The sequence below is a fragment of the Mytilus galloprovincialis genome, chromosome 4 (assembly GCF_965363235.1).
Source record: "Mytilus galloprovincialis chromosome 4, xbMytGall1.hap1.1, whole genome shotgun sequence".
Lineage (NCBI taxonomy): Eukaryota > Metazoa > Mollusca > Bivalvia > Mytilida > Mytilidae > Mytilus > Mytilus galloprovincialis.
Genome location: NC_134841.1, coordinates 96,456,975 through 96,473,045, shown reverse-complemented (window position 1 = coordinate 96,473,045; position 16,071 = coordinate 96,456,975). Strand labels below are relative to the sequence as shown.

Genomic DNA, 16,071 nt, shown 5'->3' with positions numbered 1-16,071 from the left:
ATGGAAATAATTTAAAAGAAATAAGAAAATAATGTGTAAATAATTGATGAAGAAATATATATCTTTGATTGACTGAAATAATTAATTCACATTATTTTCCATTTATAATATCTGCACAGTCACATGTTTCTTACTTTCAGTTCTGACACAGCCAATGTGAGACCAGGGTCCAGAGATCATCAGAGGACCTATAGTGATCCAAGAGAACTGTCTCCTGAGGCAAGATCTGACAGGTAAATATGATATATTATAAGTTGAAATAAGATATTGTTTCTGACACTTTAATATATCTATACATTTTACTGCAGCTTTTATAAAGGCAATAAATTGTTAATAAAGAAAAAACTTCTTTGCCTTTATACTCTCTTTTATGCAATTAAATAGGAACAATAGATATACTGTGAAAGTACTTTTATTCGTGGGGTACCAATTTTCGTGGTTTTCGTGGATGACGTTATCCACGAATTTAAGTGTCCAACGAAATAAAACAAACATTGTCCAAATCAAGACATGGAAAGATCCCATGTAGGTTTGACTACTGATATGATCTAGAGAATATATTGAATAACGCCAAATCTGAAAATGCTATATAGTAGTCATAGGGCAAACGCGCTATGAACTACAACTCCATGAAGGAGTATACCCATTTAATCTTTCAGAACATTAACTGTACAACTTTTGATCTTTTAATTCTCATAAAAATATTTTTGATCGATGAAAGTCAGATTTCCGGTATTGGTATGCTTGTATGATAAAGTGTTCATTTTATATCCTCAAAATTCTCGTACATATCGAAAATAATAATTTTATGCTGAGCTTAATTTTGATAAGAATTATTTAACATTAAGATACGTTTATAGCATTTGTTTTTGTGTACTGTTTTCTGTAGGTGACATGTTTATGGCCTAATTAACACCTTTGATGGTCTTAAATCTGTTGATCACTTTATCTAGGATTAATTAGTGTTGTCACTACGATTTACCATTTTACCGGGTCAATGTTTACTTTGCAATTTTCCTCAATCACGACAATTTGTAACCTTCCTTTCTAAAGCTTCAATTTTCCAAATTTTTTTTTTAGAAAACTAAAATCCACGAATTTAAAAACCCACGAACATGTAAATATTTCTCAAACCACGAAAATTGATACCCACGAATTAAAGTACTTTCACAGTATTTTACTCTGGTAAGATTATTTCCAGAAACATGTATACTTAGATGGCCGGTGTGTGATTAGGGACTTGACACATTTTCTATACATGTACAAACAAACATCTCTTCTATAAACTTAGTTATTATAGATTCCCTCTGTCCTATCATTATGTAACTAGGTCTTTTAAAATCATTCAATGGATTTCATTCAGAACTTAACTTGAGATTTTACACTGTAAATAAATGTGCATGAGCCAAAAATTAATAGAAGTATGCTAAGACACAATGAAGGGGAGATAATTATAGAGATATTTGAATGTCATAAGTTATTCACCTGTAAGTTCGCTGTATGTAATGGATTTTATTGAAACTTCAAATGAAGATTCATGTTGAATATATGATTTCTTACAAGGGGAGATAACTGCATATAAAGAGTTTTATAATTCATCAAATAATATTGATGTTGAGAGAAAAATTTCTCCTTATCCCATTGCCATGGGACAGATTTCTTTGAAATTTTACAACACAATAGATAATAATTTTGTTAGCTTGCTCTCAGACAGTACCTCAAATTTGTACTCATTTATATTAAAGTAACAGTTTTTCTGTGTTATTCTATGTACTAATTTATAACATTAGATATCATACATAATTATTGAAATTGATACATATATGCAGTTCAATGATACATGCAATGCCAATAGAAGAGAATGTCTCATTCAGATAGCCCGTTTGATGACCAATGTTTTAAAGTTTTCTTTACTTTAAATCAAAATGTTTTTATGCCCCATTTATGGGCATTATGTTTTCTAGTCTGTGTGTCTGTATGTCTGTCCATTCGTTCGTCCGTTCGTTTCATCCATTTGTCCGTCTGCCCGCTTCAGGTTAAAGTTTTTGGTCGAGTTAGTTTTTGATAAAGTTGGAGTCCAATCAACTTAATAAACATGTTCTATATGATATGATCTTTGTAATTATAATGCAAAATTAGAGATTTTATCCCATTTTCACGGTCCACTGAACATAGAAAATGATAGTGTGGATGGGGCATCCTTTATTATTACATAATGGTACATTTTGAATCATTTACTTTATTAATGTAGTGCTACTGTTGTGACTGTGGAAGTTGCTACAGAAACTGAGTAAGTGACCTCAGTGTTATATGGTATCAAGGTCACTCACATTAAATGTTGTGTGTTGTTAACCTATACATGTATTAACTTTTTGTGATAGCAAAACACTCAGTGCATCCTTTGCACCCCTCACATGTTTGTAATACACTTAACAATGGGAATGATGGAAAGATAAAATATTTCAGATTGAAAATGCTTCTACCTTATACTTATATAATAGTTCTTTAAAAACTGGTCATTATTGTGATATATGGACTGCCCACAGGACAGTGGTATTGACTAAGATAGTGATAATGACTGAGCCGAAGGCGAGGTCATTATCGCTGTCGCAGTCAATTCCATTGCCCTACGGGCAGTCCATGTATCACGATAATGACTAGTTTTTCAAGAACTATTATGTTTATTTCATTGAGAAACCATGTTTTGGAAAATTCTCATAAATTCAAAATGCCTACAGCGAACTCAAGTAGTTGTAAGAGTGAAGACCAGTTGTAGTAATACTGCCACAATGATTCATTTTAGTGCAATTTTTCAGTAGATAAATACTTATTAATCAAGTTATCTTTAATTTTATAATTAACGAAAACATATAATAAACAATTCAACAACTTAAATATAATCATATATTAAAAACAGGAACATGTTTTATAAAACTTACATCTCTCTAAAAAAAGAGACCACGCCCCACCGGTCATTAACAGATAAATCACGCCCCAACTGTCATTATCAGACAGAAACCACGCCACAACGGTCATTATCAGACGGAAACCACGCCCCACCGGTCATTATCATGTAAAAGTTCGTTAACAACCGGTTTTCTGGTCCGTTTTTTTCTGTTAATGACCAAAGGAATTTATTACTGAAGAATAATGAATGTCATGTTACCCCTTTTAATCCAATAAGAGAATCTTATTCTCAACCAATATGAAATAAATATTATTCTTGCAAATGGTTTAATTCTTTTCTGATTTCAGAAATGATTACAAGTTCATTTCTCAACATTACTCATACAATACACTGAATCTGTAATACATTTATCGTTCAACTCAGAGTTTCATTTATTGGCAATTTTGAATTCAGCAGATATTATGAGTTTTCTTTTAAGGCCTTAATTATATTAAAAAGGTCAAAACCAGTTGCAAGACATATATGTAATGTTAGAGTGTTTGCACTGTAACTTGGTGTGGCAATCATTTGGAATGTATACACGTATGTTACACACTTCCCTAAGTTGAAAAGTTAAAGAGTTTATAACTCTTGCTGTTACTGTATTTTCTTTTGTAAATGTCCATGTGCATATTTTAGTAAGTGAATGTATAATGTACTGCATTCTCCATTGAAGATGAAAATTCTGCTTTCAGATAAAAAAAAAAAAATTGCAATTAGAATGACAATTCTGATATAAAGTTCAAAATTGTGTAATAACACCAAAAGTCTGCAATAAAGATAAAATAATCTGCTTTAAAGATTAAAATTTTCTGCATTGAAGATTAGAATTAAAGATTAGAATTAAAGATCAAATTTGTGCATCAATGATTAAAATTCTGTATTGAGGATGAAAGATCTGCATTAAAGAGGAAAATTCTGCCTAAAAGATGGACATTTAGAATAAGAACTGAAAAGTCATAACATGTTTGTTTTCCTCAGAGACTTTAAAGAAAGAAATAAGTTCAATATCAAGTCACAAAAATAGAAAAATGACTGTCTATAATATTTCAGACCTTGACCTTAAAAATTTCTGTGTATTTAAAAAGAAATTAAGGATCCCAGCTTTTACATTTATAGAATATTTAATTTTGTCATAAATTTATATTAAAAATAACCTATTATCATGAGTGATCCTTAAGCTTGGTGGGAAAACAAAATACATGTTTGTGCAAGAAAATTGAAAACTACAAATGATAAAATTTAAATGCCTTATTTTTAAAGTTATCAGAAATTTAAATTGACTTTGAATCATAATGGTATAATTTGTAACAGAATTATCAGTGTAAATGATTTACATGTACATTTTTAATGATTTTTGTTGACATTTGGACTTATTGAATAGAATGTTTAATATGTGTATTTCATGTTTGTGCCTGACTTAGAGGAAAGTGTTATATATTGTGATAAAGAAATGATAAAGTTTTATGTATTGAAATTGAAATGGATAACTCTCAAAATGGCCTTATAAACAGGTATGTTAATGCTATATTGTTAAATAAGATGTTTTTTTGGTTGCAAAAAATAATTTTGAAGCCTGAGATGAAAGTTTCAAAATTAAATATAAGAAAATAAAACTTGTTGACTTTTTAAAGATAAATGCAAATATGTTGCCTTGGATATGATAGTATGTCATGTATGACTATTTATTATATTAATAATTGCACAGTTATTAATGACCTGTCTTACTTGCTTATAAGATCAATGTTAAGACAAAACACCTAATTTACAAAAAGAAAAATACCCATGTCTTAATTTTTACCATCTAACATGATCTAGATATATAGATTAATTCTTTTATCTGGTTATCTTAACTGTAACTAGGCACCAACAACTAATTGATCATTCAATTCCAATATAAAAAAAAAAATAAGATATTAATAAAAGTGCTTAAAATTTTCACACCAAAAATTAACCCTTACTTTCTTTCATAAAATAAAAAACACAAAAATTTCTTTATACCAAAATATCCTGATATTTGTATTTGAATGTAGAACATTCAAATTGAGGAAAAGTCTTTTCTTGTAATGATATGATACTAGTCAGAGGAACTTATTTCTATGGTTTTATTCTAAGGTAAATGTTTTCAATCGTTGAAGTTGATGCTATGTATGAATTTTTATATGTATCAACACTGTGTTTACAGAGATGGACACACAAGAAGTAAATCTGAGGAGCCTAGATATGGGGAAGAGCTACCTAGAGATAGATTTTATAACTTAGAACCAGCTGTTTCTGCTACAGACAGAAGAGCAGCATCATCACCTCATGGGTAAATAGAAACAGTAAATAGAAGATGGAACCCAACCAAAAAAAATGATATGAGATATGAAGTTCACCTAATGAAAATAGCACCCCACCCCCAAAAAAATTCCTACAAGATTATTTATTGTATTAAAACATCCAAGCAGAAAATATAAACTTGAAAAATCTGGAATTAATAAATACCTATAACTTCAAATAAAGTCATCATAGATACCAGGATTGAAATTTTATATTCACGCCAGACACGTGTTTCATCTACAAAAGACTCATCAGTGACGCTAGAATACAAAAAATGTTAAAAAGGCCAAATAAAGTACGGAGTTGAAGAGCATGGAGAACCAAACATTGAATAGTATACAGTTTGTCAATTTATAATTCTTTAATTGTAGGAACGAGAAAGAAAAAGAGAACTTAGTGGATGTCAGAAAAAAGGAAACAGTGACAACACCACCTTCCGGTTAGTAAAAAAATCTTCTACCAATAACAACTGACCGACACAAAATAGGGCAAAAGTGCTGAAAAAAAGATTTTCCTTAAATACCAATGAATCAGTCAATCCATGTTGTATTGATAGATATGATTATAAAAAAACTGTATCTGATAAAAAAAAATGAAGGAAACAATACAAAGAAATATTACAGAGAAAATGCAATCATCAAAATGTAAAAATTGTAACTAGTTCATTTTACATCTGCTATTTTTTTTTTATATATATTCCATGTTGAATATTACATTTGCAAATTCTTATAAAAATTATCTACCCAGTACAAGTTTAATTATACTTTTGTAGTAACCCTTTTGTAGTTTCTATGTATTGAAAATTAAATGAATGTGAAAACACACACACACACAAATATACATATGATAGATATTTGCTTCATATAAAATAAAACCTAAAAATATTAGAATCTCAACAAATATTGAACAGTTCAATAAAAAATCACCAACCAACATTTAACTCATTTAAAACTCATGTGTAAAGAAATATGGAGTGGTTACCCCAGTTAAAGTGCACACAAACCTCTTCTGTTGCCTACATCATATATAGACCATATGTCATGAGACATAATTAAAACGAATGCCGTGAGACTCAAACATATTCAAAGTTATAATTACAATTTAGATAAAATTTTAGCCTCTTGTTTTTATTATTATCATAAATCATAAATGGTTAACCACTACTTAGTACTATGTGCAATATACAAATTCTTGAATATGGATTTCAGTATTTAGACGACCTCGTTTAAAAAATTACCACAGTTTTACTAGATTCTATAGAGGAGGTATATTATGTGATTGCTGTGAATATATAACTTGCTTATGTCATTGTTGCATCATTTTTTATTTTTAGAAACATATACTTCATTTTAAAGGGTTTACTTACAGTGTACTTGTACATTTTGTAGATACATGTATAATGTTCTTTTTTTCAACAGATTTTCTAATCCATTTACTAACACAAAACTCATAAAACATCATGGCTTCTGTGTTGTATAGTAATAATATGTTAAACGTGCATTCATAATTGATTGAAACTGGTGAATTGAAATGTAATATTTGGGAGAAGTCTCATTTGTGTAACAATTAAAGTGTTAACATCAAATTTATTGCTGCACCATATAGCTACATCCAAACACAGTTTAATTTGATAAAAAATCATATATATATTTAAATGCCACTGGTGGTCAAGTTTGTCATATATATGACTCTATATGAAACTTTGATTTAAAGAAGTTAAATAATTGAATGCTTTCTATTAAACTAAGAAACAATTCATTTCACTAGATATTGTGGTACAATATACAATTATGGCCTTCTGAGGAGGTGAATATTTAAAATTGTCAACCAGTGTAAATCGGAGTAAGGGAGATTCAATGAGGGCTTTAGCATTGTGACATATTCTACTTGCATTGATGGTGTTGTCACAATATAGAAGGATTTTATTTATGATGTGTAAATATTTATACTCTGAGACTAAATTTATTTTATCATTAAATATTTCCCTGACTTTACAGAATCAAGTCCGAGCTCAGTAGGACAACTGTCTGATTCAGACAACAGTTCCAGAAGAAGAGATGCTGCACGACTGAGACCTTACAGGTTTGTGTGATTATTTTACTGGATATGTTTCCATAACTGCTAGTCAGTGTACAAAGTCATTAAATATGTTCATTGCGTGTATGTTATTGTGTAAAGTTAACCGGTACTGGATAAATGATTAAAATATAAGAAAAAAGTTTTTTTGATTTTTTTGTCTGGCCTGAGACGTCGTAGAAAGTGTGATTGCTGTACTGGTGGCTGATGCGGTGACATTGTCAACAATTGTTTAGTTTTATGCTTAGGTCAGTTTGATGGGAACTACTTGTGATAGATCATTACATATTTTTCTCTGAATTTTAAGCAGACTGGCAGGACATATCTCTGTGTCAACAGTTTATTTTAAGTATGATTTTGAACTTACATATGAATTGGGTTTATAGTAGATATACTTTTATTTTGTTATTTTAACTTATTCAACTTAATAAGGCTAAATATTGTAAATTTTTATCATTATATATTATATTATAGACCACATGGTAGTCGTGAGTTGTATTACACAGAAGATGGAGAAGATTCTTTGGCAGAGAGTATCACCACTGTAGAGAGCAATCATACAGGTATAAAACAAGTTATACCATTTATAGTCATTAAAATGACAATTTCTTTCAATACAAAATGTTTAAGTTGAGAATTGAACACATACTACTTCTAAAAGGGTGCATGTTCCAGTAATTTTATACACATCGATATTTTGATATTTTAGAATTGTTCATGAGAGGTTTAATTCTTTAAATAGCAATGGAATATAAAAATTAGCTTGAAAGCTAATTCAGATATTTGTAAAATTTCTATTTAAAATTCCAAAGTGAAATAGTTCAAAAGATAAAGCCAAGTTACAAGAATATTTAAAATTTACTATGGATTCATTTATTTTTGATGGGAACCAATTTATGTGTATTAAGGCGAAGTGTACATAATTAAACTACACAATGGATTTTTTTTTAATTTTACATGTAGATTCTGCTTGTAAAAATAAATCGGAAAATAAAATAAAAAAGGGGGTAACCGTTTTCGTTTTTGAGATACGAGCTGTTGAAGTTAACAGCATCATACACCAAAATTACAAAGGATATATAGGGAAAATCGTGAAATTCGGCAGGAATTGTTACATTTCCAAGATTTTCTATTATATTAGACAATCGATTTTTTTTTAAATTTATGAGACGATTCTAAAATGTCTGAGGAATCGATTGGTGCAAAGAAAGTCCTTAGCAACCGTGCTACTTTTCAAGCTATAACCTGTTAAAGTTGAATCTTGAGTGTAAAAAAACAAAAAACAACGACAACGTTATTGACGTCGCCGCAACAGTTACGACGCTTCATATAGTTCTATACTTGTATGAAATATATACCGTTTTGTTGGAGTTTGTGTTGCTCGGTCTTTAGTTCTTTATGTTACGTCTTGTGTACTATTGTATTGTATTTGTCTTTTATATTCGGGTGCGTGCGGAGATCGCCAAGCTAGAAAACGGTCTGGCACAGGATAACAAATCAATATTTAAGCAAATTTAAGTTGTGTGGTAATTCTTAGTACATTTGGGTAAATTAATCTTATCTTTGTGCCGCATAAGCGACTCTATAATTCAACACATCCCTGAGCCACGACATTATATATTTTATGCATTGCATGTGCTTCTTTTTATCACAATCCAGACCGGCTAGTAACCGTTGTATAACTTTACACGTCTAAAGACGAATATTTGCGTGAAACATTTTTGTATGATTTTTATTTCTGGAAATCAATCTGAAATCTACAACAGTCCTTTCCCGAAAGTAGGGCTGGACCTTTACTTTTATGTGCATTCGGGATTTACACAAATTGTAACCCGAATAATTCAGTCGTATTATTCAGCTAATGTACGAATACTCCATTTCTCGTGTGGGAGAAAATCGGACATGGAAAGGGCTTGAATCATTCGAGCTACTCAAATTGAAACTCGGGAATATATTTCTAGCTGTTCGGAATTCGCGGAAACAAATGATTGTTTTTCGGCATTACGGTATTGAATCAATATGAGAGATACCAATTTTTTTCTTTTAACAAATTCGAATACTAGTCAGTTTATAGGATTTTAGTTTGAAATAGGGGCGGTAATCCATTCATTTTATCCAATCAATTTTTTTTTTGGGGGGGGGGGGGCGGGGGGTCAACATTGATAGTCAAAAAGCCTTGAAATATTCGATAAAAAACGTTGAATGTAAATTATATGAACTCCAAAGTCTCATATTATAAGAATAGTAAACCACAGGCTTCTCAATTCTTGTATGATCATGAACTTGGTGAAAACCTATAGCTGACCGAGTGCGAGATCCTCATTGATAATCATCGAGGTCGTTAAACACACCTTGCCGTAAACTTGGGTTAAATTTTAAAAAAAAATGGAATTGTAATAGTCTGAACACATTTCACCTCTCATTCCACTAAATATCAAATTGCAGTTACAAGTATTACAAAACTTCCCTGACCTCTTTTCTTTAACCATAATAGAGGGAAAGGGGGCGGAGGGATCCAGATCCCGTAATCCCGGGCTTAAAAACACGACATCCGGAGGTTCTGAATTAAAAGAAAATTAAATCCCGACTACCCGAAATTCGGAAATAGAATTCCCGGATCCCAAAAGGGTCAATCCCGTAGTCCCGAGCTTAAAAACACCCGATCCCGGAGTTATGATAAAGATCCTACCCCCCCCCCCTTTCCCCCCGTAATTCTATATTCTATTCATTCATAATCTTGAATTGAGACTTGATACTTCAAAATTACATTCTCTAATTTTGAATGATGCACACAGCTAGACACAATAAAAGAAAACAGATTTCGCTATATATCTCTTCGAAATTGGAATTTGTGAAAGAAGAAATGACATGTTATATTTTATCTTACATGTGTACTTTCAATTTCAATATGGTTCTTAATTTAGATTTAGTTTTCCCATAAATTGCGGACGGAATAGAAGACACCTGTTTACTTTCTGCACATGTAGAAAAAGTTGAAAACTGGGAATTGAATGACATAATTTTTACTTACTTTTAAGATAAATGTTAGAGTGAGACAACTTTTAAGTTACTGAATAATTTTTGGGGCCTAATTTGTTTATTTTTTCAATTGCACAAAATACGAATATTTCAACGTCTTTTAAATTAAACAATTAAATACACACGTCTTTCATTAATTATTTGTAACCTATTATAAAACTTTACGTTAAGTACTGTGTTTTCCGTTCAAGACTACGGCTTTTTAAAACAAAATTGTTGGGTCAATTCAGGTTCATTATAATTAATTTGATATCAATAGAAGAAAATTGTTACATGTTTATTTGTTTATTTGTTTATAATTTTGTTGTGAGGCGTTTTTTTCTTTCTGTTGATATCATAAGCACGAAATGCCTTCTCCTATGCGTCTAAAACAAAAAAAAAACCAGTGTTTTTAAATAAGTCAAGCTGCACACAGAACAACGTACAGAATGATTTGTAATTGGAGTATTTTTAGATAATTTCTATGAGGTTTAAGACAGCATAGGAGTGCTTGTTGGATTCATTATAGACCGCAGAAAGTAGTTTCTCTTTTGTGTGTCCTTTCTTGGAGTAAGGGAGATAACTTGCGTAACTAACGACGAACGTTTTTAATCCCGTATTCCGCTAGAGGCGTGCAATTACGTACACTTCGCCTTAAAGAAAACTTATATTTTTGTTGATGCTTGATTTTGTTGCTTTGCCTAAGTTGACATACAAGCCTGTAAGAAGTATGTTCTTTTTTGAACATTTGAATTTATGGTTTACTTATATGCACAAAATCTATGATAATTGAAGAGCAGAAAATCCATTTTCAGGCTGTCAGGATTTGGCATTTATTTTTTGTCAGAAATTGAGGTTGGAATTTACATCAATAGTGACTTGGGAATTAATGATTAATATTTTGGGATCCAGGAAAAAATACTTTGGGTGGAATTCAGGATGACACCCCCTCCTACTGAATTGGTATCCCATAAATCATGATTAATTCACAGTAACACAATTACAATAATTTCAGTGGGAGGTAATTCAACCATGGAAAGTACACACTCAGGTGAATTATTTCTGTTGTTCAAACATTTTCATTATTTAATGTGGTGTAGATTTCACTGTTTAGCAGTTATTTTTGTTGTACACTAGATTTCACTATAATATTTTACATTCGGAATAGCATTTATTTATATAATTTTTGGCTTTTATTGAAATATTTGCTTTTCTTAAATTATTTGTAGAGGTAAATTATTGTTACAACCAAGGGATAAAAAGTTTAATTAAATCTGTTGTGGATGTCGACCATAAATATCTACTGGGACATAGTCAATTACACATATAATACATTTGAGTTTTGGTTTTCAGCACAAAGAAGGGTCACATGGAACCCTAGCACATATTACCTAGGTAACAAACAGCTGGTGCTTTATTGCTGTATATTTGTATTCATTTAACAGTTTGTTACAATTATGGAATGATTTGAATGTTTTAGTGTTTGATTTATTTTAAAAATTTTTTGTTATCCTTTTATGAAATTTGGTTTTATTTAACTACAGATACATACTTCCAGGTTACTTTCAATGAGTGATTTGGGTTAGAAGTTTTAAAATAAAAGAGATTTAATTTTTTTAGTGTACATTATGGTCAAAACATTTAGCATATAAGAAATAGAAATTCTGTTAAAAAATTCTCCAAATATCTAGATCACAAAAAATAAATAATCATTATTGAAATATATACTTTTAGTACAGAAATAAGAATTATTCAAATACAATATTTTGTTTTCAAAGTGTTTCTTACAGAATTCAAAATTTTAGTTTAAAAATTTATATTATTTGATTAAAGTATTGAGGATTAATAGTAAGCTTTTTAATGCAAGCTAAGCGCATAATGGCTATATTGGAATTGTACATGTTTTATAAGAAATAAGCATGGAATTTTTATTTTAAATTCAGTGAATCCGTCACTGTATTATTATTTTTAAATGCATATCGAAAATATAGGATCCAATGAACTTGGAATGACATTATACAGAAAGGTTTTTAGCTCAAACTAAAATTGAAATTTTGCATGTTAATTAATATGACTGACTTGCATGAATTGTGAAATTGTAACATGACCAACATCTTGTTTCACTGACTAGGTTTTTAGAAACACATGGAAGTTAAGAGAATCATAAAAAAAAGATGTGGTATGATTGCTTATGAAACAACTCTCCACAAGAGTCCAAATGTCACAGAAATTAACAACTATAGATCACCGTCTTGAACAATGAGCAAATCCCATACCACATAGTCAGCTAAAAAAGGCCCAGAAATGACAAATGAAAACAATTGATATGAGAAAACTAAAAGCCTAGTTTATGTACAAATAAATGAATGAAAAACATGTTACACACCAACAAACGACAACAGGAATTACAGGCTCCTGACTTTGGAGAGGCACATACATACAGAATGTGGCAGGTTTAAACTTATTTGAAGGCACCATCCCCCCCTCTAAACTGGGACAGTGGTGTAACAGTACAACATATGAACAAACTATAACAATTAGTTGAAAAAGGCATAACTCTTCAGATGGATACAAATAAAAAAAAATATGACAGTGTATACAGAGATAGTTTTCAAGGGAGACAAATCTTATTCAAATTACTTCTATAAAAAATTATCTACAGTATTTCAGATATCTGTTATTGCCTAAACATGCTTAAGGTGCTACAGATTTCATCATTGATGCTTGACAGGATTTTAATAATGAGATCTTCTTCTTTCAAAATAATTGAAATTGACTGTTCAATTACATCCAATCATTAGTCAAAGGATAAAATAAAAACGATGTGCCATGCATGAACTAATTTTGCTGTTGTATTAAAAATTATTTTCATATCAAATTGCTAATCTACAATCACAACATAAATTAAAATATATGTATAATACCTTCATCTGATTTTCAAATATTTAGTTAAATTTATTTACTTTTAGATTGCATATTAAAGTGGACATATACTGTTCCCATGCAATAATTTTGTTGTAAAATATATAAATTAAAATTTACAGTATGACGATATAGACACTTTTGCAATTTTTAATTTGTAATAAAAAAAGTCAAAGCTGAGTTGTTTTTATTTAACAGGAAAATATAATTTAAATTCAATATGATGTTGTTTTATTGTTTTAGGTTCTGATGATGCCACTGCTCCATCATTCCCAGTACAATACCTAGGATCCAGGAAAGATGTCCCTTCTACCTCTGGAATTTATGGCACCAAGAATCCAGGTCAAAAAGACACTTTATCTACAATTGATGAAAAATCTTTAGCTGTAAGTCTGTAAAAGCATTGTGAAATTCCATTCTGTTACTAGATAGGAATAAGAATTGAAATTTTTTAATTCATTAAAGTTCATATTGAAAGGTTGTTTTTATTAAATGAGTATGCAAAAGTTGTTTACATATATAAAATATTTTTGTACTTGAGACAATTGTACAACCAGGCATATTGGTGTTTTTCTTTTTAAATGCTATATTGATGCAAAAGTAAAAACATATGTATTATTTTGTAGGATGACAAAGAAAGGTCTGGTACAGATAGTGGAGTAGATAATCCACGAAGTGACTTAGCCAGTTCTCATGGTAGTAACTTGTCCTCGTATAGACGTGACATGGGAAACAGGGAAGATTTCACTACTAGCAGGGTACCAGGTCAATATGAAGATAGGTTAACTCTCAGTACTAGGTCTGATCCAGGGGACCAGTATGCTACTCCCAAACGGTCAACCAGACATGAACATTCTGATCCCAGAAGTGATAGTCGGGTATACAGGGACACTTTTGAAAGAGAACAATATGAACCAAAACCAACAAAATCTAGATCTGAAACAGATTTAGCAACACTGCCAGATGTTGATCATAAATATTCCTCTCCAATGTATGGAGATCGATTCATGGAACTGTCTAGCCAACCATCTCCTATCTATTCTCACCACACTTCAATGGCATCACCAGCTGTCTTAGCAAATGGTGCCAACCAAGGAAGATTAATTGATGAAAAGCTGATGGAAGACAGGTTAAATGTCAAACCATTAGAAAAAGGACCAAATTTCATAACCAGACAAGAGGAAACTAGTTATGATAGAATGGCTGAGTTTTCTCAGAGAGAACTTGGAGATGGTATAAACAAAGATGATAAACCAGGTTCCACTCCTTATAATAAGGCTTACGATAGACCTGGGGATGATAGCTTCCCAATGAGAACTATAGCATGGAGAGAAACAGAACATGATAGATTAGAACCTAGATGTTCAGGTCTAGAACCAGGCAGTAGAGAACCAACTAGATCTTTGGAATCTGGAAATCTTGAAATGGATTTAAACAGAGAACCACCTGTACCTAGTGATAGGGGTCAAGATTATAGACCAAGAGTAAGCTCTTCAGAATCCAGCCTTCGTGAAGTGGTCAGACCTTTAGACAGAGGTTCTGATTTCACATCAGATAGACAACCATCAGAAGAAAATGTTAGACCTCTTGACCCGGGACCAGCACTACCACTAGGGTTGGACCCAGGTCCACACTTAGACACAATTAACCCAGGTTATAGACAAACTGACAGAGTTATAGACTATGTGAGGGATGAAAGGCTTCTCAACAGAGGACCAGATACTGAGCCACCAAAAGAAAGAAGAACATTAGAAAAGGGACAGAATTATTATGATATGTATAGACCCCGTAAGGAACCTCCCACTAGGACGGGTATGACTCATCACCAAGTGTTAATTGATGATGATACAGAGGAACTAGAATTCAGAGAATTACCAAGGGTAGGTTTATTACTAGCATCCAAAAATAAGTCTATATTAGATAGGAGTCGAATTGATCATAATAGTAATGTTCAGATTATTCTGTACAGATTTGGTTTGGAAAATATAAATACTGGTTATTATTGTTTAAAGTTTATAAAAAAAGAGAACACATTTTGTTTAGATAAATATGACAGAGATTTTATTCTTAACATTTAAAGATTAAAATTAAACTTTCAAACAGTTTAGTAGAATGTGATTGTTGATTTAATCTCCTTAATATACTATAAACTTGAAAGTTTTCATAAAAGTTTCGTACAATCCTTCAATGTTTCTGTTAAATTTTATAAAGTAAGCATTATATTTACAGCGCTGTAGTACACCTTACAATGTAAGTCTTCATTGTGTCAGCACATGATTCACATTTATTACGTACACAAGTCTTGATATCATTCATGTGGTCATTAAAATGCATTTCACCTTAACTTGACATTGTATTGTACAATTTTATGGTTTCTTTTATTTAAGTGTTTACTGTCAATTAAATGATAGTCTTGATTAGCTCACAATAAGTTAACACTTGGAACATCTGATTCAGATTACAACAACTTTCCTCATGCAACAATCTAAGGCATGGGAAGCACTTATAATGTCGCTGGCAAATATTGTACAGTTGTTCACCTTATTTGAATTTATGATCAATGGTTGTGAACTGGCTCAAGACATGAACGTATAAACTTTTGATTTTAATAAAAGTGTGACAAGTTTTTGACAGAAAATTTGATTTACAGCATTTTGACAGGGAAAGAAGGATTAAATTAATTATTATGTGCTAGTTTTCACAATAATGTAACAAAAGTATATTTGGTTGTAAATTTTTTGCATCTAACTCGATTTCTGGAAATATAGTTTTATTACAATCGATGT

General features: G+C 30.9%; 1 protein-coding gene across 9 annotated transcripts in view; it reads left to right on the top strand.

The window, feature by feature from the left end:
• Positions 1 to 16,071, top strand: part of LOC143073519 (uncharacterized) — a 35,591-nt gene that overhangs the window by 7,783 nt on the left and 11,737 nt on the right. For 3 of the 9 annotated variants that reach the window (XM_076249133.1, XM_076249128.1, XM_076249137.1), the window contains exons 5-15: positions 141 to 233; positions 2,252 to 2,290; positions 5,133 to 5,258; positions 5,641 to 5,708; positions 6,478 to 6,534; positions 7,267 to 7,351; positions 7,820 to 7,908; positions 11,717 to 11,758; positions 13,529 to 13,671; positions 13,912 to 15,165; positions 15,515 to 15,535. In XM_076249133.1, coding sequence (XP_076105248.1) covers positions 141 to 233; positions 2,252 to 2,290; positions 5,133 to 5,258; positions 5,641 to 5,708; positions 6,478 to 6,534; positions 7,267 to 7,351; positions 7,820 to 7,908; positions 11,717 to 11,758; positions 13,529 to 13,671; positions 13,912 to 15,165; positions 15,515 to 15,535 — 2,017 coding nt within the window. Of the gene's footprint in view, positions 1 to 140; positions 234 to 2,251; positions 2,291 to 5,132; positions 5,259 to 5,640; positions 5,709 to 6,477; positions 6,535 to 7,266; positions 7,352 to 7,819; positions 7,909 to 11,378; positions 11,415 to 11,716; positions 11,759 to 13,528; positions 13,672 to 13,911; positions 15,166 to 15,514; positions 15,536 to 16,071 lie in introns of all 9 variants that reach the window. The other 6 variants (XM_076249129.1, XM_076249131.1, XM_076249135.1 and 3 more) reach the window with 6 other exon arrangements.